This window comes from Cynocephalus volans, chromosome X (assembly GCF_027409185.1).
Source record: "Cynocephalus volans isolate mCynVol1 chromosome X, mCynVol1.pri, whole genome shotgun sequence".
Classification (NCBI taxonomy): domain Eukaryota; kingdom Metazoa; phylum Chordata; class Mammalia; order Dermoptera; family Cynocephalidae; genus Cynocephalus; species Cynocephalus volans.
This window is the reverse complement of record NC_084478.1, coordinates 24,566,527-24,590,851: the sequence shown is the minus strand read 5'-3', so window position 1 is coordinate 24,590,851 and position 24,325 is coordinate 24,566,527. Positions and strand designations below refer to the sequence as shown.

At 42.1% G+C, this 24,325-nt stretch overlaps 2 protein-coding genes across 5 annotated transcripts in view; one reads left to right on the top strand and one right to left on the bottom strand.

Annotated features, from left to right (window-relative positions):
* Positions 1-24,325, top strand: part of CTPS2 (CTP synthase 2) — a 105,767-nt gene that overhangs the window by 31,382 nt on the left and 50,060 nt on the right. For all 4 annotated transcript variants that reach the window (XM_063083503.1, XM_063083504.1, XM_063083505.1 and 1 more), the window contains 4 exons: positions 816-904; positions 1,930-2,024; positions 4,126-4,188; positions 4,296-4,339. In XM_063083503.1, the coding sequence (XP_062939573.1) occupies positions 816-904; positions 1,930-2,024; positions 4,126-4,188; positions 4,296-4,339 (291 nt within the window). The remainder of the gene's footprint in view (positions 1-815; positions 905-1,929; positions 2,025-4,125; positions 4,189-4,295; positions 4,340-24,325) is intronic.
* On the bottom strand, positions 16,395-20,039 carry S100G (S100 calcium binding protein G). Its single transcript, XM_063082957.1, has 2 exons — positions 19,905-20,039; positions 16,395-16,499 (listed from the first exon to the last, which is right to left on the bottom strand). The coding sequence occupies exons 1-2, from the start codon at positions 20,037-20,039 to the stop codon at positions 16,395-16,397; spliced, it is 240 nt and encodes a 79-aa protein (XP_062939027.1).

Here is a 24,325-nt window from a genome sequence, read left to right as displayed (position 1 = left end):
GCAGAAGAGGCGAGGGAGCTCTCTGAGGCCATTTTTATAAGGGCACTAATCCTAATCATGAGGCCTCCACTCTCACGATCTAATCACTTCCCAGAGGTCCCACCTCCTAATACCATCACCTTCTGGGTTAGGGTTTCAACATATGAATTTTGGGGGGACACACACACATTCAGTCCATTGCAAGTGGTTTCAAGTGTAAACTCTGTGTCGTGGATCAGTCTCATCCGCTGCTTCCCACCAACCATCATGTCTCTCCTTTCACCAGGTGGAGCCTCTTTTGAGGGTCCTAGATGGCCACCACTTTCTCTCTCTCCTCTGAAGTTTCATACGAGCCGTTCCTTTGATTAAGATTTCATACCCTTCTCCCCTCATCATCTGCCGCACACCTTCCCTGCCACCTCCCGACACACGTGCGCACGCGCATGCTCATCTTGAGGCAGTCATCTTGGGGCTTAGCCTCTTGGGCATCACCTCCCCAGAGATCTTCCCTGACATCGCTCTTTCTCTCCTTTCCTCCAGTGTCCATCCAGCTTTAGATTAGGTGCGGCTCCTAGTTACTGCCACAGCATTCTCTTCCATGCCCCTCTCAGCCATTATCACGCTATGGTGTGGATGCCTGTTTATTTGGTTTCCCAATCCTCCTGCAAAATTATGGGTCACATGACAGAGATCATGTTTTTCTATCCCCAGTGCCCAGTGCAGTGTTTGCATAATAAGTAACTATTGAAGAATTGTGTCATAATGTTAGATGACTCTAGTATTTTTGAGTATTTATTTTTCTTAAGTGTTCCTTTAATCTGTTGGATGTTTTTTAGTACATAGACTCCATTGATCTGGAGCACATCACTGAAACCGAGGACCCTGTGAAATTCCATGAAGCTTGGCAGAAGCTATGCAAAGCTGAGTGAGTACCAGCGACTGTCCACATCTGTTAGGACAATGCCATTGCACTTTTTCCATAATGATTCGATTTACCCCAATTACTAATTTTTGTGCATTTTGAAAGGTAGTTTGGAGTACTGTGGTCTTGGCAGGTTTCATGCTGCATTGTTTTGAAATGTGCCATGTTAATGTTGGTGGCATGTGCAGCAGAAATGGTTTTATTTGGGAAGGATGGGAGTAATGCTGGGGATAATGTACTGGAGGGAAAGTGTGTTGATGCTCCTGGAAGATGCCGAGATCGATCTTATATATACAACGTTCCAGTATCAGAATGACAACTTTTCTCTCTTGATTATATTTTCTTTTCCACTTTTTTTTTTTTTTTTTTTTGGCGGCTGGCCAGTACAGGAATCTGAACCCCTGACCTTGGTGTGATAAGATTGTGTTTTTAACCAACTCAGCAAACCAGCCAGCCCTTTTCCACATGTTTTGATTCTAGGTTTTATTTTGTAAGTAATTGATAGAACTCTTAAACTCTTCTAATCTTTTCAACTGCGTTTGCCTAGAAGGTGTCTTCCAGCCAGGAATTTTTCATTGGCTGCTATTTAATTAGCAATTGAAATCTTAGGCTGATTTAACCAGTTTAACTCTTTCTGATTATGTAAGAGATCTTAACATTTTTGTAATAGTGCTTTGAAAAGAACCTTAACCTATTTTTATTCTGATTCTTCTCCCACTGGCATTCTTAATTGAACTGAGTTTCTCAGTTACTATGATCAGATGCCCCAAAGACCCATTAGAAAATGTATATCAAGGTCAGTTTTGATAAATTGCTGTAACTTGTTTATAACAGGGGGAGGATTTCAAGGAGAAAGTTCAGGATGTGAAATTATGTAATCAATTCTGAAACTAGACTTCAGGCATGTTCACTAGTGATTGCACCAAGCATTAGATTTGGGATCTGTAAGCATGAACAGCTAAGAACACATGTTTTAATAATAAAAATAATGGATGGTCAAATTTACTCTCATTTTGTGTTGATTTCAGTGGCATTCTTGTGCCCGGAGGCTTCGGAATCAGAGGAACGTTGGGAAAACTGCAGGCGATTTCTTGGGCAAGAACAAAGAATATCCCTTTTCTGGGTAAAACTCATGTTTATTGATCCTAACTATGAGTTTATTAGATTTTTGACACCTAGAAGGGGTAACTCTTAATTAGGTTTGTTATTGTGAAGGTGTGAACTCAGAACTGAAAGTTCAGGAGCCATATAGTCTGCTACAGTGGTCAGCAAACTATCCCACAGGCTAAATCTGGCTTGCACCCTGTTTTTATAAATAAAGTTTTATTGGAACACAGCCACACCAATTTCTTTGCACATTGCCTGTGGCTGCTTTTGTCATCAGCACCGTACTCTCCTGAGTGAGCCACAGGCCGGCCCCTGTGGCTGCTTTTGTGGTACAGTGGCAGAGTTTGAGATCCTATGGCCTGCAAAGCCTAGAATCTTTATTACCTGAACCTTTTCAGAAAAAGTTTGTCACCCTAAGAGAACTTACCACTGTTCTGGCTGGGTAGCAAGAGGCTGGGAGAAGTCTCTATCTGTACCTGCTCTTACCTTCTCCAATTCCCACCCCAACCCATCCTCTCACCACTTTGAGCAGAGAACTATTCAGCAAGACCCCACAACAGTCTTTCTGATCAGAAAAAAAAGTATTTAAGTTGAAATTTACATGCTCATTCTAGAAAATACAGAAAGGCATGCAGTGTCGCAGGAACAGCTCTGTTAAAATTTGGTAGAGTTGGGTCTTTTCAATGCTTTTGTTCAAATTGCAAAGCACGGCTTCTGTACCAGTGAAACCAGATGCAATGGGACCTTGATGCAGTGAAGGCAGCCCTGCAGCTGAAGATTCAGGCAGGAGGGGGAGTGCCTCACACCGAGCCTTGGACGTGAACAGAGTGGACAGGCTTTGCTACCCTTTACTATCAGGAGACTATTGTCCCTATTGTCTGCTCTTTGATTAGCTTCCTAGACTCTCTCCTCTTGGGATCCATTTTCAAAAGAGAAGCCAAGAGTAGATACCTTGTTTTGTTTTGCTGATCTAAGCTCATCTGGGCCATTGTTTTCTTTTGAAGTTTCTGTCTAAACGTGGTTAGTGTTCCTCAGATACTTTTCACTGTATAGATTAGTTTGCAAGTCTTTAGCTTTCTCTTTAACACAGCATCTCCTTACGCCTGAGCCAAATAGAGCTTTCTGAAGTCCCCCAAGCACTCAGTGGTTTCCTGCTTATTGACTTTTGTTCTGGCGTGCCAGGTATATTGATTGCTCCCTGCTTTGCGTCCCCTGTGTACCTCATAAAAGCAGCTGGGATGCTCCTTGGTATTGGTTCAGTGGAGAGAACCAGGGGGCTGTGGTGAATGTGGAGGTCGGTCTGGGAGCATCCCCGTGGCTGCAGGTTGATCTTCCTCCATCATCGAGTGCTCTTTTGTCTTTTTTTTTTTTTTTTCGTGACCAGCACTCAGCCAGTGAGTGCACCGGTCAGTCCTATATAGGATCCGAACCCGTGGCGGGAGCGTCGCCGCGCTGCCAGCGCAGCACTCTACCAAGTGTGCCACATTCTGTTCCATTTTGCCTGTCCTTCCCTGCTGTCCACCACGGTCAAGCCCACAGTGGAGGTGCCACCCTACAGCTGCTGCTCTTTTCCTACACTGAAGGTCACTGGGCTGTTCTGCAGATCCTTAGATCCTAGCCCTCTGTCTGCCCTGAGGCTTCCCTGTAGGCCAAGCCCATATTTGTGGCTGTGAAATCACCTTGAGAAGAGGGAGAGTGAAGTCTCAGCCCAGGGGGACTCCCTCTTGAGTTGGGGTGCTGTTAGATGTTCTCTGGAGAAACCAGGCACTCTGAGACAGCCCTGCAGCCCACAAATAGGCCTCGATTTAGGGACAAATGTGGAAGGTGGCAGATTTGCCTTTTGGACCCTTACCTTCTCCTTTTCTGCCCTTTTCTGACCTTCTTTGTCCTCAACTCCAAGCCTTAGGTTGCTCCTTGGTAGTCTTGGCTCTGTTCCCCTCTCTCTGCCACGGACCATTCTGAGTGCCGAGGGGACAGCAGGGAACAAAACAGGCAGGGTCTTGCTCTCTCGGAGTCTGCCTTCTAGATGGAAGAGATAAGCAGCAAGCAAATGAACCGGAAATATGAATAACTCTAAAATATGTTCATTTGCTTTATATGTGTGCGTTTTAAAATAGGAATTTGCCTTGGGATGCATCTAGCGGTGATAGAGTTTGCAAGAAACTGCCTTAACTTGAAAGGTAAGTTCAAAATTTGCTAATAACCATTTATTAAAATTTTTTTTTTATCACTTAAGATATTTTTCAGAAGTTTTGGTGAGTTACTGAACTCTTTTCTTAATCTTCAGATGCTAATTCCACAGAATTTGATCCGAACGCCTCTGCTCCTGTGGTAAGTGGTTTATCTTTCTGCGTCCAGTCAGTTTGTTTCTGGCTCTTGCCTAAACTCATAGGGGGCTGTTGTTATTATTTTTTCCTTACTGCACCAGAGCGTTTTTAATTGCATGTGTGTGTATTATTATTTTCACATCAAATCGCTTTGTTCTCAATTGTCCAACTTGTCAGCTATGCTTGTCAGCAGACAGACACAATCCTGGACTGATTTCTCTTTGTGGCAGCTTTTAAGCTTAATGTGTAGGAAAGGATTAAATTGACTGTGACAACAATTTATAACAGCTACTATAAATAAATGAGCTGTCCTGTCTCTAGACTCATCCCCAGCCTGCCTATTTTCCACATCGGTGGTCTTTTGTCTTTCTGAAAACAAAAGTGACAACCGTTCTGCTGCTGGTCCTCACCTTCCACCAGTTCCTTGTCCCCTATAATATTCAGTCTAGGATTCCTGGCTGGGCTCTGAAGGCCTTTGTGCTCTGTCACCTGCCGCTTTGCTAATTCATCCCCTGGCATCCTGAGCCCTCCCACACTGTGGGTTTTATGTTTGGACAATCTCCACTAGTTTTTTCAGATGTTAGCTGAGATTCCCTGTCCCTGAGATGTCTCCTTTTCTACAATCTCCCTCCCCCTAGAATCGCAATAAAACCAATGGAGAATTTAATTGAAAAAACAAAGCTTGGTTACCAACAACTTCCGGTTCATCCTGGAAAGCTTCTTCTGACCTCTTTTCTTTCTCTTCCTCTGCCCTCTGCTCCTGTGCTCACCGCCAACTGGAGCACGCTCTGCACGATTGTCACTGGTCTTGAATCGGCCTGTTGTGACTGGCCCTGTGCACGCCCAGTTGTGTCGCTTCTGCCAAGCACCCACCTCTTAAAGAGCGCACACCTCACATTGTGAGTGGTTTTTTTTTAACAGCTTTATCGAGATACAATTCACATACCACAAAATTTAGTCATTTGAAGCATATGAATTCACTGTCTTTTAGCATATTCACAGATCTGTGCAACCGTCACCACAATCAATTTTAGACCATTTTCACTACTCCAAAAAGAAATGCCACACCCCTTAGCTGACACCTCCAAGCCTCCTATCCCCCCAGCCCCAGGCAACCATTAATCTACTTTCTGTCACTATAGATTTGCCTGTTCTAGTCATTTCATATAAATGGAGTCATACACTATGTAGCCTTTGGTGACTGGTCTCATTTATTTAGCATAATGCTTTCAAAATTTGTCTATGTTGTAGCATGTATTAGTACTTAGTTCTTTTTATTGCTGATTAATATTCTATTATATGGACATACCATATTTTATTTATCCATTCATCCATTGGTGGACATTTGGGTTGTTTCAAGTTTTGAGCTATTATGAATAATGCTTCTATGAACATTCATGTACAAATTTTTATGTGGACGTGTGTTGTCATTTCACCTAGGAGTGGACTTGGCGGGTCACATGGTAACTCTATGTTTAACCCTTTGAGGAACTGCCAGACTGTTTTCCAAAGTGGCCGAACCATTTTACCTTTCCACCAGCAGTGTAGGAGGGTTCTGACTCTTTCGCATCCTTGTGAATGCTTGTTATTGTCTGTCTTTTTGATTATAGTCACCTTAGTGGGTATGAAGTGGTGTCTCATTGGGGCTTTGATTTGCATTTCTCTGATGGCTAAGGATGTTACGAACCTTCTCCTGTGCTTATTATTGGGCACTTGTATGTCTTCTTTGGAGAAATGTCTATTCACATTCTTTGCCCGTTTTCGAATTGGGTTATTTGTATTTTTTTCTTGAGTTGTAAGAGTTCTTTGTATATTCTAGATATAAGTTCCTTATCAGATATATGATTTGTGCTATTGACATTTTGGGTCAGATCATTCTTTGTTGTGTGTTGGGGACTGTCTTGTGCATTGTAGTATGTTTGTTAGTATCCCTGGCCTCTGCCCACTAGATGCCAGTAGCACCTCTACCCCGCCAACCGTAATGCTAAAAATACCTCCAGATAGTACCAAATGTCCTCTGGGGGGCAGAATTGCCCTGTCGAGAACCACTGATTTAGAGAAATCTAATTCTATTCCTGTCCCGTCCAGCCTATTTCCTTCCTTCCCTCATAGCAGCTGTTAATTCTTTTTTTCTTGGTTTATCTTCTCATTATTTAAATATAAGTAAACCCGTATGTCTATTTGTTTTTTTTTTTTTTAATAATGTTGACCGGTAAGGGGATCTTAACCCTTAACTTGGTGCTGTCAGCACCACGCTCTCCCAAGTGAGGTAACAGGCCATCCCTATATGGGATCCGAACCCGTGGCCTTGGTGTTATCAGCACCGCATTGTCCCAAGTGAGCCACGGGCCGGCCCTTGTATGTCTGTTTGTAACTGCCTTCACCTCTTAGATAAATGGTAGCCTACTCTGCACATTTTCTCCAGCCTTGCTGTTTTCACTTAACACCGTATGCTGGAGATCACCCTGTGGAAGGATATAGAAATATTCTTCACTCCTTTTTATGGCTTGCAGTTCAAACCATAGTGAACCATAACTTCCCAGCCAGATGGTACTTTTAAGTCTCATGCTCAGAAGGCCTAATATCACTGAAGAGTTCCCTATGAAGCTTTAATATAAATGTATTTCCTAATAGGTGAAATGGCTGTGCCTGGAGAAGTGGGTTTTCTTTTCTAAGATATACTTTGAGACAGGAAATGATTTTACCAGTAGGTGCCACTGTTAGATAGCTTTGGCAAGATTGATTTTTTTTTTTTCTGGCCAGTACAGAGATCAAACCCAAGGTTAATTCTTTAATGACTGTTCTTTACTGGGTATGTGTGTGTGTGCATTTTTTAAAAAAAAATTATACACAGGGTAAAAATGCCCTGCAGCAAAGGTATAAAACTGCCCTTCATTTGCCCCCACCTCACCTTAGTTTGCTTCCCCATAGGCAACTACCTTCTTCCATTTCTTTGTTATTCATCCAGAGATTGTGTGCGCATGTATGTACACCCATCTACACACACACGTACGGATATGTATTCCCTTTTTAAAAAATACACATGCTCACATGCTTGAGATGCTGTTCCACCTTGCTTTTTCTACTGATCACTCCACATCAGTGCGTGGGGCTCTTCCACACGCTTGCCCTGCTCTCTGCTGTGTGGCTGCACATTTATTTATTTCCCCAGTCTTGTATTTAGGTTTTGCCCATTGTTTGCTACTTTATATCATACTGCAGATTGGTATCTGTGTACATATATCCTTGCACCCGCATGTGAACATATCCGCGGGATAAATTCCTAGAAGGGGAATTGCTAAGTCAGAGGATACGTGGGTATTACATTTTGAAGGCTCTTACACACATAAGTGAGATGAGAACAATAGAGCCTAATTGCTATTGAACATCTTCATGGCCTGCAGCCAGTTTCTTGGAGAAAAATAGCCTTAAAACCCAGCATTTGACGATGGTGAGAAGTCTTATTAAAGAAGACTAAGGTGATAGAATCATAAGGCAGCAAACACCATGAAGCCTGGGGAGTCAATTAAACACGAGCAAATAACAATTACTTTGTGGGCAGTGGTCATTCTGGTCCTTCTAGCTAATAAAAAGTAAACAATTTGGAAACCAGGAGCCTCCTTTAGGTTATATTTGCTGCTGAAATCTGTTTCACGGGTCGTCATGACCCTCCTTTGGCATGCGTGAGTAGTGTTAGGGTCGCTTATGAAATCCTTAAAGACATTGGCATCCAGAGCAGATCTAAGAGGAGGTGTCTCTTATACACATAAAAAGAGAAATAGATTTTTCTCTGAGGATTAAGGTAGACTCAGAAAGAGTCTCAGAGTACCCAGGAGAGAGTGAGTAAAATTTATTTTATTGTGTTATTTCTCTGCTTAATTCGCAAGGTGTGAAATAAAAGGCTCTGGGATTTTGCAGAATATTTGAGGTTCTACAGCAGCTCTGGTTTTTTGGCCTACTTCAAAGTAGTCTCAGCTGCCTTCTAGATGCTCACCAAGAACACAGCTATAGCTGACTGACATTCTAATCCTGTATCAATCCCATGGCTGCTGCTGACATCCTTGACCTTGAATTTGGCTTCGGATCTCTCCAGTTCGTATGGGGGCTAGTTCATGGCATCAGGGACTTTGTATTTAGAATAGTTTTGCCTTTTGAGGTATACATAGGAAGAATGACCTCAATCTAATATTTAGGCATGTGGATCTGCTTAATTCTGAGCATTTTTTTTGTTGAAAAAGGTAACTTTAAAAAAAATCTTAATTTACATAAGATATAACACTCTGAAAACAGAATCCATGTTCCACCTTCAAAACATATTGATGCACACACATGCATACTTGGATGGTGGTAATATTAAGGAAAAGTGAGAAATTCAAAGCATTTTAAGAAGACGCAAATGGATATTTGAGATTGCGGTATTTGATATTATTTCAATTTTAGTTATTTATCATAAGTATGACTTCATTTATCCCTTTTTGATCCAGGAATTTTCAAAGTTAAAATTAATTTTACATCTGACAGAGTAGATTTATGAAATTATCATGTATAATTAAAAGTCGATTCAGGTGAAGGGTAATTTGTATTATACATTAGGCATAATTTATGCATATCATTTTCCTGCCTTTAGTTGAAGCCCTGTTTGAAATATTTTCCTCTTCCTTACTATTTTACAATGACTTCATGTAGAATGCAGATTAAGAGGTGTTTGAAAAAAACCAGACAGCCCACTTAGAGTAACCTTTTAGGCACTTAATTATTTTGGGGACTGGTTTGCCTTTAGAACACTGAAGTAAGCATTATCCAACAAACAAAAAGGTCTTGTAGAAGTCATTTGGAGATTAGTTTGGGCTAAAAATCTTTTTTCCCGTAAAAGCCGTCATCAAGAATACAGCTATAATATGGATAAAATAGCCTTTTATGGACGAGTCTGGGAGCATAATAGCCATTTGATATTGTCTCTGTGGGGATGGTAGGTTCAGAGTTGATATCAGGCTGTTGGCTGAGGTAGCTGCTTTCTGTCTGGAGAAAGAATAATTCTCCTAAAAAGGAACCCTTATACACTGTTGGTAGGAATGTAAATTGCTACAGCCATTTTGGAAAACAGTATGGAGGTTCCTCAAAAAATTAAAAATAGAGCTGCATGTGATCCAGCAATCCCACTTCTGGGTATATATCCAAAAGATATGAAATCAGCATTTCCAAGAGATATTTGCACCCCCATGTTCATTGCAGCACTATTCACAATAGGCAAGAAATGGAATCAACCTAAGTGTCCACCAATGGATGAATGGATAAAGAAAATGTGATATATGCATACAATGGAATATTATTCAGCCTTAAAAAAGAGGAAATGCTACTATTTGCAACAGCATGGATGAACCTGGAGGACATTATGTTAAGTGAAATAAGCCAGGTATGGAAAGACAAATACTGCATGATCTCACTTATATGTGGAATCTCAAAAAAGCGAAACTCATAGAAACAGGGAGTAGAAGGGTGGTTACCAGGGGTGGGGGTGGGGGGCAGGGGAAATGGGAAGATGTTGGCCAAAGGGTACAAACTTGTAGTTATAAAGTGAATAAGTTCTGGAGACCTACTGTGTAGCATGGTGACTAGTTAATAACACTATTGAAGACTTGAAATTTGCTGAGTGGATCTTAAATGTTCTCACCACACACATACACAAAAGATAACTATGTGAGGTGATTGATACATTAGTTAGCTTGATTGTGGTAATTATTTCACAATGTATACATATATCAAAACATTATACTGTATACTTTGAATATATATGATTTTTATTTGTTAATTATACCTCAATAAAGCTGAACAAAAGAATAGAAAAATTCTCCTTCCAGGCATGAGGGCTGCTGACCAATGGCTAGGGCATCTTTTCCTCCCACTCCTCCCCCTTAGCCAAGTCTACTTTTTAAAAGGAGACAGAGCTGCTTGGAGTGAGCCCCCATTAACGAATCACAGGGGCACTCCATAATGTTAACAACAAATGACTGACTACATGAGTACTTTGAAGCTAATGTATGTTAAAGCTTTTGTACCTGGAGCTCAATGGGAAATGCCTTAGGAATAGGTATTTCAACCACTTGAAAGATTTTTTTGCAGTAGAAATAACTGAATGCTAGTGGAAAGAGAATACTAAAAACAAAGTCACTGAGTGTTTGGAGCGCATCCTAAATACGGTGTGTTACAAATGAGCTGCTGCTACAACTCCACTTGCATTTTAGTTGGGGATTCAAGACAAAGACTGATGAAGCAAATAATCAAATATATGGGCTGTATGTGAGTATGCCCTCATTAATGCTACCAGCGCTGTCAACTAGAATTTTCTGCCATGATGGGATATTCTATATCTGTGCCATCCAATATGGTAGCCATGGGGCTATGGAACACTTGAAATGTAGCTAGTACAGTTGAGGAACTGAATTTTAAATATTATTTATTTATTTATTTTGGCAGCTGGCCAATACTGGGATCCAAACACTTGACCTTGGTATTATAACCTCGTGCTCTAACCAACTGAGCTAACTGGCCAGCTCCTTAAATTTTATTTAATTTTTATTAATTTAAATGTAGTAGCCAAATGTGTCATTGTAGCCACAGTGTTGGACAGCATAGGTGGATCATACATACTTAAGAATTCAGAGTCAGGAAAAAATACTATGGGGTAGAGTAAGAAGGAAAGATTGTCAAAGGCTTGGAGACTTCATAGAAAGGAGGGGAGGCATATGTTAAGTCGGGATGTCCAAGATTTGGTCGTGTAATAGCAAGTAACCTTCTGGAGGGAGTGTAGGAAAATAAGGGAGGTTGGTGCAGATTTGGGGAAGTCCACGAGTGTCAGTGTTAACATTAATTCTGAAGGCAAGAGGAACCAGTAAGATGTCAACTGGGACATATGATGCAAATACCATATTCATTCCTGAAGGCTTTTCAGTAGAATGGGTGCTTTAGGAAGGTCCCGCTGCTGTGGAAGCTTGAGGGATGAGAGGGGAGAGAAGACTGCAGGCAGGGCATTTGGCTGAGCCTTCCGGCTGCCTTGCTCTGTGAGTTCAGGACCTCAGCTAGAGTGGGCTGGCAGAGTGGTTTTCTGGAAGGAATTGCCAAGATTTAGTGAATGGGTGGTAGAGAATCATTGATACAGCACATACCTACCGAGCCCTTCCTGTATGCCAAGTCCCGAACTAGACTTGGGGATACATCAGTGAAATAACAGATAAATCCTTGCCCTGGGGCAGCCTGCAGTCTAGTGAGGATTGGAGTTTTGTGACCAACGAAGTGCTGTTACTGTGCATTCAAGAGGAAATTCAGGTGAACCCTGGTGGATGCGGGAGATCAGATCAGTGTAGGAAATGAGGCCAAGAAGGCCAAGCAAGTGGAAACAGGCATGCACACACGCCCTGCTGCACCTGTTTTCATTCTTCTTGAAGGTTCGGCCCACAAGACAGTTTGTTTACGCCAGTCAACGTCAGTCAGCCGGGGAAGGCATCTTTCCATGCGTTTGCTGCGCGCTGCCACTGTCCTCGCCTGGCTGGCCGTGGAGGCCTCCTGCATGACCCTGGCTCCACTCCGTGTCCCCTGCACCCTTGCGGACCCTTTGTTGGTGCCCACCTCATCTTCTTAAAGCACTTCACATCGCTCTGTGACTTCTACACCTACCTGCTGCCTTTCTGACTTGGGCGGACTATTTAGCACAGCAAGTGAGGATTTTCATGATCTGAAGCGAGCGCGCCCTCTTTATTCCTCATTCCTGGCTTTCCACCCAAAACATAGCATGTGTATGTTCCCTAAACTGCCTTGCACTTGGACGTGATGTGTTTACTTGGGGTGTTTACTCTCTTTTCGAATGCCCCCTGCCACCACTTCCTTGCACACTCTCCTCAAGGCATTTTCTATGAATTCCAGTTGAAATGCTATTTTTTTGATTAATCCTTTCCCTGGCCTAATCCCAGACTTACTGAGTTTGAATCTCGGAGGACTGGAAATATGTATCGCTTATGGAATCTTGTCCATAGTAGGCACTTTATATATGTTGGAGTTGAAATAGATAATGTATATTTACTCCACAAGGGGCTAGTTGATACCTAGATCATTGGCTAAAATGGGAAGCTAGCATGACCTAGATATTAGAACTTAACAAAGCACACACAACAAATAATAAAAGCTCAAACTATAGGCTAACGTTGGTTAGGAATGAAGATGTGAAAATCTTAAATGAAATATTAGAATGTCTAATTTAGCAGCATTAAAGAATAATCGATCATGGCTGGATAGTGTGTTTGTCCTGGGAATTAAATCCATTAACACATCATATTGATTGAACAAAAGAGAGAAACCCCGTAGCACCATAGAGGTTCAATAGGCAGTCCACAACATCCAAGCCATGATGCTCTTAATCTCATAATAAATCGGGAAGAGTCTGGTACTTCTTAAACAAGAGAAGGAATATCTTTTACAAACCAATAGCCAACAGTAAACTTAATGGTGAAATAGTAGGGATTCTTATTAAAACCAACAGGAAATAAAACGTGCACATTTGTGACTGATAAGGTTGTTAAGATGAGACCAGCTGATACTGTCTGGGGAGTGAAGCTCGCATTCTGCCTGCCTGCTTTTAGAGATAGCAATCCATACAACGTCTTGGGAAATCAATTAGGTTGTCTGTTTCACGAATCATACAAATATTTATACCCTCTGACTCAGACATTGACGTCTGAGAAATTCTCCTAAGGAAATAAGAAAGTTGACAGAAATGTGAATAAGTACTCATAATATTTAGAAGAATTGGAAATGACAACAATCTAAATGCCCCACGATGGGGAAATAGTTAAGACTCATGGGGTATCCTATCCCTACAGCGGAATCTAGTCATCAGGAACTTTATGGGTGTTGATACCATGAGAATGCTCTTATGTTGAATGAGAATGATACAAATTGTATTAAACATTCCTTCGATTGTATAAATTCCTCTGTTTCTTAGTGGAAGGGTTAGAAGTCACTTTTCTTTTTCTTTGATTGAGTTTCTAAATGTTTGAAATGGTTTCCAATGAATTTCATTTTATTATTGGGGAAGCTTCCATAATTATGTTCTTTCCTCCCATGTCTCCACAATTATACCGTCCTCCCAAAATTTATTTATTTATTTATTTAAAAAGTTTTATTTTATTTTGTCAACATACAATGTGGTTGATTATTGTAGCCCATTACCGAACCAAAATTTAGATAGTTGTATTTTCTGACTTTCAAATTGAGTATAGAGAGGCTTATCATGAAAACAACATGAGATTTTTAAAATGTTCTATTTTACTGAACATTTTTATTTATTCATTTTGATGGGACATATACCCATATGGTTCAAAAATCAAAATGTACAGTAAGGTGGCAAGTGAAAAGTGGCTCTCCCATTCCTGCATCCATCTTTCCAGTCCTCTCCTAATGTGTGACAACTGATATTAGTTTCTAGTGTGTACTCGCAAAGATTTTTAAAAGCTCATGTTCAAGCAAATTTGAATGTACATCCTCCCCTCATCCTGCCCTCCGAATCCTATGTACTACTTATTCACTTTGTGCCTGGCCCACTTGGCCACCCCGACCCCACCTTGTTATAGATCCTACACCAACCAGGGCTTCCCTCTCTCAGAGATCAAAGGCCCCAGAGATGAGCCTTGACGGTGTCTGTCCAGCCTGTGCACAGACCCCCCCTTCCTGGCAGGCAGACAAGGTGGAAGTGTGGGTGTGTGCTCTGCTGCCCACCTCAGGGGTCTTCAAGCTACTGGAGGTCAAGTGACAGCAGCCAGCTTGACCGCCATACCCAGCATACATTTCTCAGTTCATTAGGTTAAAAAAAAAAATCGAGTCAAAGGCAGTAAGAACTTTGCAGGCAGTGACTCAGCTGGAGGGTAGGCTCATACAGCAGAATCTTTGAGAAGACTTTGTAGTTTGAAAATCGCTCAGTATTATGATTTTCTCCATTTTGAAAGTGGAAATTATAAAGTAAGGCAAATCATAACTAAAGCCAAAATGTTTCATTATTTTAGTTATACTAAGTTTCCATTTATATTGTCAGAGCTAGAGCTCAGACTCTTCAAACCCATTGTACAGACTAGGTCACCAGACTCCTCACACGCCAGGCTGGGTCCCCAGACCCCTCATACACCAGGCTGGGTCCCCAAACCCCCTCATACGCAGACATACGACATGAGCTTAGTTCTCAGCTTCCTCAGCAGTAGCAGCTTACAGGTCTGATAGCTTACAGATCCGGCGGTGGCAGTGGCCTTGCAGAGGGTCCCGGGGCACTAGCACCAGCAACCTCCAGCAGCAGTAGTGGCCTGTGGCCCATGACCCCACCCCTGGGGGCATCCCGAGGGTAGGAGGCACTATGGATCAGAGCCACTCATCGTTTGTACTCAAGTCCGTAACCCAGGACACCTGGGTGCACATGCGCATTTACACCAGACAATAACCAAGGAACACCTGGGCGCACGTGCCTATTTACATCAAATGCACAGCAAGATTCTGAACATCTGAGGGACCCTGACTGTTCTCCTATATTTTCCCAACAGAAATGATCTCATATCTTTCTGATGTCAACCACAGAGAGTAAAATGTGGCAGTTTTGGCTCTAGAGCATGAGTTAAAAATAAAAACACGGAAGAACATTGTTCAAAGTTATGTGATATTGCCCCCAAGGAGGTCACAACTGGTTTTTTGGTGGGTAGCATGGTGGTGGTGGTGGTGGGGCAAAAAAAAAAAGTCTTCCACCGTGTCTAAATCCCAGATACACATCCAGTACATAAACAGATGTACACAATCTACCTGTGGAATGGAAATTTCACTTGAGGGGTGATTAGAAAAAATGTTTTAACAAGGCTCCTTAGGAGGCGATAATGAAAAAAAAAAGGTTGAGAGAGACTGTTTAAAGGGAATGGGACCCAGTACTGATGCTTTGTGGGTATTTTTGAGGGGAGGTGAGCTGTGGTGAGGATGCAGGGAAAATAAAGACCTAGGGTATGTCCATGGGGGGCTGTTTGGGCCAACTTGAGCCGTTAGTAACTTGGACTAACTTGAACTTTTTATTTTTTTTTGGCTTTTTTGTGACCGGCACTCAGCCAGTGAGTGCACCGGCCATCCCTACATAGGATCCAAACCCGCGGTGGGAGCGCTGCTGAGCTCCCAGCGCCGCACTCTCCCAAGTGCGCCACGGGGTCAGCCCGGACTAACTTGAACTTTAACTAGAGGTAGAGAAAGTTACTCTCCTTCCTCTGTGCTCCCCCCTTCCACATTCCCCACTCCCCCACCCCCCAGCTGGACTCAACAGGTGGAACTCGAGGGCCAGCTGTTTTCTCAGATCCCGAGAGCCCACAGTGCACGATGCCAGAGCTGAGAGGGCCCCATGTCTTCCTGTCACCTTTTATTTTACACAACACATACCAGAACTGAGCTTTAGGCTGGTAGACCTGAGGCCACCCCCTCAGTGATGAGCACGACCCACTTTTGGTCCTGTGTTCCTTCAATCCCTTCGAGGGTCATTCATTCAAGAAGCACAGCAAGGGCTGGAAGATGACCTCCAGACAAGCGACTGTTTGCTGAAGTCTGTTTCTCACTAGCCATTGAATAGTGTGAAATAAGTGTTGGAATTGGAAAAGACGGAAGTACTGGGGAGGAAGACCAAGGAACAAGGTTATTCTGGTGGGAAAGTGGAGGGAGGGAGTTGGTTTGGCACTTTAGGACTCATTCCAAGTCTCAGATGTCATCTCTGTAGTCTTGGCCAGGATAACGCAGCTATTCCGGGCCTTTTTTTTTTTTTTTTTTAAATCTATAAAATTTGATGAACTGGACTCAGGTTACTTTCAAATCTATTAAGTTATGAGGGTCAGTAATCGACAAGGTGAGACATGTCTAAGAATTTCTTTATTAATAATTGGACCTCACAGCCAGATCATTATAATTGCCAAGAATTAAACCAGAGACATCAGGGGATCCTCACAGGACAGGGCCACATCCCAGGTGCTGTTGTTTCAGTGCTCAGGAGACTTCTGTTTCCTCCTTCACTGGGAAATCTTTTTTATGAACACTTGGAATTCTTCGAAACTAACTTCCCCATCTCCATTCTTGTCCAGTTCTTTAAAGAGGTCATCTATGGTGCTTGGACTCTGTTTTTAGACAAAAATGATGGGATAGGGGAGGGAGAAAAAATGAGTCAGTTACTGCTACACATTCTCCAAAATTAGAGGCACTGGGTCTGCATTCCAGGAGGGCAGCCCGAGTGTCCAGTTGCATGCTCCTGGTAGTTAGAGGTGGGAAACCAGCTTTCACTTTAGTTTTGTTCATGTCACAGAACTGGCTACCTTTTTTTTTTTTTTTTTTTTTTTTTACTATATTATACATTTATTATTTTAATATTGATAATGTGTCTTTAAATATAATTGGTTTCTTATGTGATCTTATGCCTTTGTACTTATACCTCTAAAAACATTCTTCTGAGAAGGGGTCTCTGGGCTTCACCCGACTGCCATGGCCCACAAATAGTTGGGGATCCCTGCCCCAAGGTTTTCCTGGGGGCTGGTATTGTCTCCAGCCCCAAGGCTGGGGCTGGCACATAACAAGAGGCCTCAGGTAGTGAGGGCTCACCCCTGGCCAGCACTGTGCCAAGGCCTTTAGGTAGCCTGTGTAATCCAGCCACTCCTGGGGGAGATCACTCTTCAGGTGAGGAAGCTGAGGCTCAGAGACAGCGGGTAACTTACTCCAGGGCACACAGCTGGTTAGCATGGGGCTTGGGGTTCAAACATTAACTCCAGAGCCTAACCCCTAAACTAGCCACCACCCCAGTTTTTCCCAAACAGTGCACCTCTGGGCTATGCATGGTGACTTTTGGTCAGTGATCCCCATACTTCCACACGCATCAGAATCACTCGATGGACTTGCTGACCTTAGTAAATACAGACTGGCTGCCCCACCCCCAGAGTTTTTGATTCCCTAGGCCTGGGGCGGGGGGCCTGAGAGTCTGTTTCCACCAGGTTCTCAGGTGGTGCTCTTGCTGCTGGTCCAGGACCATGCTGGGAGAAGCCCTGCTTGGGTTGTCCCGCGAGAGCATGTTCAGGCCTTTTGACTGCTGACATTCCTGTGGTGTATTAAACGGACTTTATTTTTGTCTCTGTTGTAAAACTCAGATCTTACAGCCGTTACTTGGACTTTCAAGTAAGACTCTGGCAAAATAGTACTTAGGAAACCTATTGAAATAACAGTTTAGTTGATGTCAGCTTCAAATTAGACTGGAGATCTCCCCACACACATGAGGGTGCTTCAAAAAGTTTGTGCGAAAATAGAATTAAGAGATAATATGAATATTTCCATGAACTTTTTGAATTACCCTCATTTATACACACACACACACACACACACACACACACATAAAATACAGTAAAAAACATATGATTAAATTTACCATCTTAACCATTTCAGTAACGCTCAGTATATTCACATTGCCATGCAACAAATCTCTATGGCAAGATATATTTTAACCCCCAAGGTTCCTAAAAGACGCTTGGCACGTTGCTGTGATCACAAGACCCAACTGTAAGTTAGTTATTCAGCATCTGTTATTTTTGTTTTTTGTTTTTGGCAGCTGGCCTGTACAGGATCCGAACGCTTGACATTGGTGTTACACCAATTGGTGTTAACGCCACGCTCTAACCAACTGAGCTAACCAGCCAGCTTAGCATCTGTTTTATAAATACAAAGTGCTATTTTCCTGATGCATTTGCTAGATTCTAAACCATACAGGTGATGATATATATAAAGAGAGTATATCCAGAAAGCCTTAGTAATCTTTACAGACATAGAATCAAGTACATGTAAATAGACTTTCAGAACTTACCGTTAGTCTTCCTACCTTTTTCCCAATTATGAAATTCTTATGTGCTTTTTGTAGGAAATAGATCAAATATAGAAAAATTCACCAGTCTTACCTTTTAAAACAACTTGTTTGAGTAGATTGTCTAAGCTCTCCTGTTAGATTATTATTTTTCTTCCTTTTGGAAAAACTTAAGGATTTTTAAAAATTTAATATTTCTCGAAAACTTTTGTTTCTCTTTTTAACTAAAAAGTACCTTTTTCTGCTAGTGCCTTTAACTTTTTTTAAAAGTTATTTTATATTTCAACTATAAGAAAATGAGGAAATATCAGATTTAAGGTCATTGAATTCAACTCTTTTATTTTTAGTATTAAAGAAGGAAGTGTTTCCAACTGCCATATTGGCAGAAGGGACATTTCTGGCTAAACTCTGGCAAGAAGGGATTCTTGAAGCAAATGCTTTCTTCCGAAGTTAGAGCTAAATAGTGATCGAATTGGATGTAACAACTGCACAACCCTTTCCAGTGTGAAGACTGTTTTTAGTTGCAAAGTGACAAAGACACTCCTTTGGCCAAGACTTTAGTCAGGCTCCTTTGAGCCCTCTGCCTGACTAGGCTTGACCTTGGGCTCCCTCTCTGTCCTTGTGGAATCCAATCTGAGCAAGAATCCTGCTAAGCGAGTTTAGCGAAAATCCCCCACCCTTGGTATCTGGCCACCCTGGATATTTTATCACCCTGGTCTGCCTTCAGCAAGAATCCTATCAAATCAGTTTAGCCAGAAACCCCTTATCCTAGATGTTTTCTTAGTAATTTTTTATCCACTGACCCCCACCCTGCTCCTTGGTTGTGAGCCCCCACTTATCCTTGTTGGAGTTGGAGTTGAGCTCAGTCTCTTTCCCCACTGAGAGACGACTTGCAGTAGTCCCTGTACCTGTTACCATGGCCCTCCTTGCATAAGTCTGCCTCATCATCTTTAACAGGTGTCACGAGTAATTTTTTCTTTAACAAAAAGAAAGTATATCAGAGCGAAGAGAATCAGCCTTTCCCTGCTTCCTAATGCCTCTAGATGCATTTCGGTTTTGACAACTCTGGGATGCTTTTGATATGCAACTTTACAGCCAAAGAAATTCAGTCTTTTCTTGAATGTTTAGAAATGCATGGTTGCTTCATTAACACAAATTGAAGTGCTTAACACAAATTAACACAAATTTAAATGCTTTTGAAATATAAATGGGTGCCTGACAGGGCAATTTGTCAACACAGTGGGTTTTCTTGACAGACTTGCAGGTAGGTGTTGGTCTTGTTGAGGGATCCTACTTGTTAGTCCAAGGCCAACTAACGTTATTTTGCAGTGCTCTCTGTTTTTCTAAAGCCTGGCACAAAGGTACTAAATTCAGGCTGAAGGCCTTAGTGGGTTTGCATGGCAACCTGCGGGTCTTCCAGGCATAGCTTGGCACAAGCATGTGATCACTGCTTCCGTTGACCGAGGCTAGTCCTGCAGAGTTCTGTGCTGAGGCTGTGGGAGGGACTGGCTCTGCTTTCTAGGAGCTGGCCTTCTGAAGTGTGGCCTGATTTGAGGGGAAGGAAACCCACATTCAGGTGCCCTCCCCCAGGCGACGTCCCCCACGGAGCTCTAGCGGGGGTCTTCCCTCCTCCCCGCCGCCCCCTGCTAGGTCCGTTAGGCGGGCTCTGTACATGTGTACTCACTTTGAGTAAACTGGGGAATTCAGCCTTTATCAACAGATGCAGCTCCTTCTTTGACAACTGGTCCGGATCACCTTCTTTGGCTGCATATTTCTGAAAAATGCTCTTCAGTTCTTCGGCAGACTTCTTAGCACTCATTCTGGTGTTCTGTAAATAGGGAAGAAAATGAACTGGCCAAGAAGCTGAAGTGGACTCTTACGTTGAGGGTTGTCAACAGGACGTTAGTGTCATTGGGCCTTTTCTTTGGCATAGATGGGGGAGAATTAGGAAAAGGGAGGGGAGGAGGAGGAGAGGGTCAGGGGTGGGAATGACACCAGTCATTGCCAATGTGTTTTAGAAATCATCACCTTACGCAGTATGTTATGGATCTGTCCTTAGAGTACATCTCTTAGGAGACAGTCCCTGGAGCCAAACATTTCTATTAGTAACTAATGACCTTTTTCACTTTCTATGGATGGCTCTGCACTCTGTAGGCTGTGGTCTTGAAGAGTACCTGACCACAGCCTCTAGCTTCTGAGTCACGGGTAACATCTTTAGATGGCACAGACCTACCTTCTCTCCAGACCGCTGTCTTTCACACTGTTCTAAAAAGAAACAGAGTGTTAATGTAAGCAGAAGGAGCTCTAGGTAGTCCTGAAATCACACTGACCTGGTCGCCCAACAGTGAGGCAGCTAGAAGAATGAAATAGGATCGTGAAGAGCTGAGCAGAAGGAATCACGGGACTTTTATAGTCTTTACCACCACACCACCCTGATTATGAAATTTTCCTTTTGTTTGCCATTTAAGGGTAATTATTAATAGTTTTTGAAACCCAAGTTTAAGACTGCGTGAACCTCATAATTAAGGGCAAGGCCAATAAAGAGCCACCTCAAGAGTTGCTTAATGGTTCAGAGTCCCAAGGGTAAGCTTGGGTTTTTTCTCACCGTTCACCTTTTGGAAAGCTTCAATATGGAGAATGGTTTTCAATTTAGTTGTATATTTAGGCTTGCAAAAATAACTTTCTTCATATTCAGAAAAAAATGCTGCCACAGAAGGATAATATTACTCAGTTATAAAAATTGCAGTGTGGCCATTGAAGTCCTTCTGATGTTTTGTATGGATTAAGTGCTTAAATATTTGAATGCATGCATGAATGAAATGAATGGCTGGATGAATGGATCGCTTCAGAAGCAGGTTTAAGAAGTGGGAGGAAGATATACAATAATTTGTGGTTTTATTTGGCAAAGCAAGATTACTGAGTAATGTGGTCATTTTTTCAACTTTTTCATTATTTTTTCCATGCGTGCTTTTTACTTCTCATTGTTCTTTTCCTTACCAAATATATGAGGGTACTTCAAAAAGTTCGTGGAAAAATGGAATTAAAAGTTAATAAGAATCTTTCCATAAACTTTTTTTTTTTTTTGTCTTTTTCGTGACCGGTACTCAGCCAGTGAGTGCACCGGCCAGTCCCATATAGGATCCGAACCCGCGGCGGGAGCGTCGCAGCGCTCCCAGCGCCGCACTCTCCCGAGTGCGCCACGGGCTCGGCCCTCCATAAACTTTTTGAAACACTTGACTTGCTCTTAATCAATTGGAAATACTTCAAACTTTTTGGGACGGCCAGGATTTAAAATTGGGACTAAATTAATTTCTGGGCCGAGCCCGTGGCGCACTTGGTAGAGTGCTGCGCTGGCAGCGTGGCGACGCTCCCGCTGCGGGTTCGGATCCTATATAGGACTGACCGGTGCACTCACTGGCTGAGTGCCGGTCACAAAAAAAAAAAAAAAAAAAAAATAAATAAATAAATAAATAAATAAATTTCTATTGGAAAGATTTCAGTGAAGTAACAAGGACATTTTCAGGAAACATTGATTTAATGCTGATTGTAACGCACAGGAAGGGGTTCCAGATCGACTTTAAATGCACTTAAGAGCTTTTAAACAGTTGCACACTTCCACACTTGTAGAATTTTCCCTGACCTTATATTATATCACCTACGAATTGAGGACTGAACTATAGGATTGTATTTCTCCCTGATGCTTTTCAGGTCTAGAATTCTAGGGCCTTATTTACATTGGAGAACAAATGGGAAATCTTACAGAGTTCCTGAAAAGCTTCCCGTCAATCCTGAGTATTTATCATGTATGGTTTTGCTCTCTTGTATATGTTATTCTTGTTTTTATTACAGATTACTTGACTTTGGTATGTACCTGTATAGAATGTGTATTAACTCACTGGTTGGGGTAAGGACGGACATTTTGGTTTTAGTTGTAACATTGTACACAAAAATGTTCTGATTTTGGTAAGGCATTTTAATCAAGACTTTAGAAAATTTTCAGCGTTTTTATTTAGAAAATTTTCAGCGTTTTTACACGTAGGTTCTTGTTTTCCTGGGAGGAAGTAGGCTTTGTGAATAATCAAAAGAATTATCTTTTTTCCCAACATTAAAAAAAAAAAAATTTCAAATCTAGAAAAGTGGCAAGAATAGTACAATAAATACCAATCTACCTTTTGATCGCTAACATTTCCACATTGGCTTTCTCTTTCTCTGGACAAACACCCCCTCCGCCCCCCCGAACCATTTGAAAATCAGTGTGTACATCCAGACCCTTCTCCCCTAAAACTTGAGTATTTGTCTCCTAAGGACAAGGATATTCTTCTACATAACCACGATGCCATTATCACAGTCCATACTTAAATCTCCCCAATTGTTGAAATAGCATCTTAAATCATCCGTTCTCTCAAATTACCAGTTGTGAGCTAAAATCGATGGGGTGGTTATTATATTTCTTGCATCTATATTGAAGAAATGGTTTAACAACTATATATAATCTTGACTATATATTATACAGATAACATGTTCTATATAAGACATATACAACAATGGCATATATGGTATATGTTATTAAATGTGTGCATGTATATGTATATATAAAAGTTATCTCTAAGAAAAACTTTGGAGCAGCATCAGTTAACAGTCTTTTAGGCTACGAATCTCTGGTTTTAAGGGGACTCCTCTGATTAACCGGCCCAATGCTGCCTGTTGTCAGAACTTATTCTTTTAGCAAATGCTAACAGAACTTGAAAAACAACGTGTGGGGCTTCTCAAAATTTCACTTGACTACCTCCACCAGTAGCATCTTTCATGTCTTATTTTTCTCTTTACCCGTAGACTTAAAAGCGTGGGGGTAAACCTGTAGCCAGAAATGCAAAATCCATCAATAGATATTCTCATGAAACATTAACTAAAAATATGTGGAGACAAGCAATAAATACAGGGCGTGTTCACAAGAGTGCATTTTGAAACTAGAGAAGGGGGAAAAAATGACAGATACAAGGTTGGTAATGGAAAAGTGGAGAGACAAAGGTTACTTATCACCTTGTCGTTCAATTGCTTGATCTTTGGACAGACTTAAATTTTTTTTTTTTAAGGAAAACTAAGAGTAACTTAGTTTAAAAGCTCTGGGCACCACGGGCTTCCATGGCCATGTTATTCTGCTCAAAGTCAACAGCACTGAGTGCCTCAAAAAGCCACTTCAGGAAGAGGGTAGGGTGTTAGTAGCCAGTCTCTGCAAAACAAAATAGGTGTGAAATGCTATCCATGGGTTCTTGTTATCTTTGATTCCACAGTTTAAAAGAGACCCTGAATACTAAATGCAGCTGTCCATAAAAGGGACGGCCTACCTGTTCCCTTACGTGGTGGTGCCTGCCTTTCCTGGACCCTCAGACAAAGTTCGCTTTCTTTTCTACTTCCAGCCTTTGCCTGGGCTGTGAGTCTCACTGTCTTCTGGGCTGGCCGGTGCTTGCCCTCAGTGGTTGAGTTCTCAGAGGCCTCCTGATCATAGCCGTTTTTCCCATGTACTGTCCTAGGCACTTCACTCCTACAACCTCATGAAATCCTCTTAGCAACCCTATCAAGTACATGCTTTAGTCCCCCTGGTCTACAAAGACATCCAAGGACGTGCTCAAGGTCACAGTGCTGGTCAGTAGTAGATCTGGGATTCAAATTCAGGCCCAGCTTCCACCTTCAACCTCCTGCCATGTGCCCCCTCCCGAGCAGAGCTTCTCTGAGGAGACCTGTTCTGTGTTAGTGTTAGGCCCGGAGGTAGGACTTATACATAAGTGTTATATTTATATCAGGAGGTATAAGAATTTTCTTTTCCTGATGGAAGTGATATAGGCCTTTTTCATAGTCCATTTTTGTGCTGTTATAACAGAATACCTGAGACTAGGTAATTTAAAAGAACAGAAATTTATTGGCTCACAGTTCTAGAGGCTGGGAAGTCCAAGATCAAGGTGCTGACATGTGGTGAGGCCCTTCTTGTTGTGTCATTACATGAAGGAAGCCATCACATGGGCAAGAGAGAGAGGGAAGGGGGCCAAACTCATCCTTTATAAGGAAACCACTCCTGACATAAGCTCACTCCCGAGGTAATGGCATTAA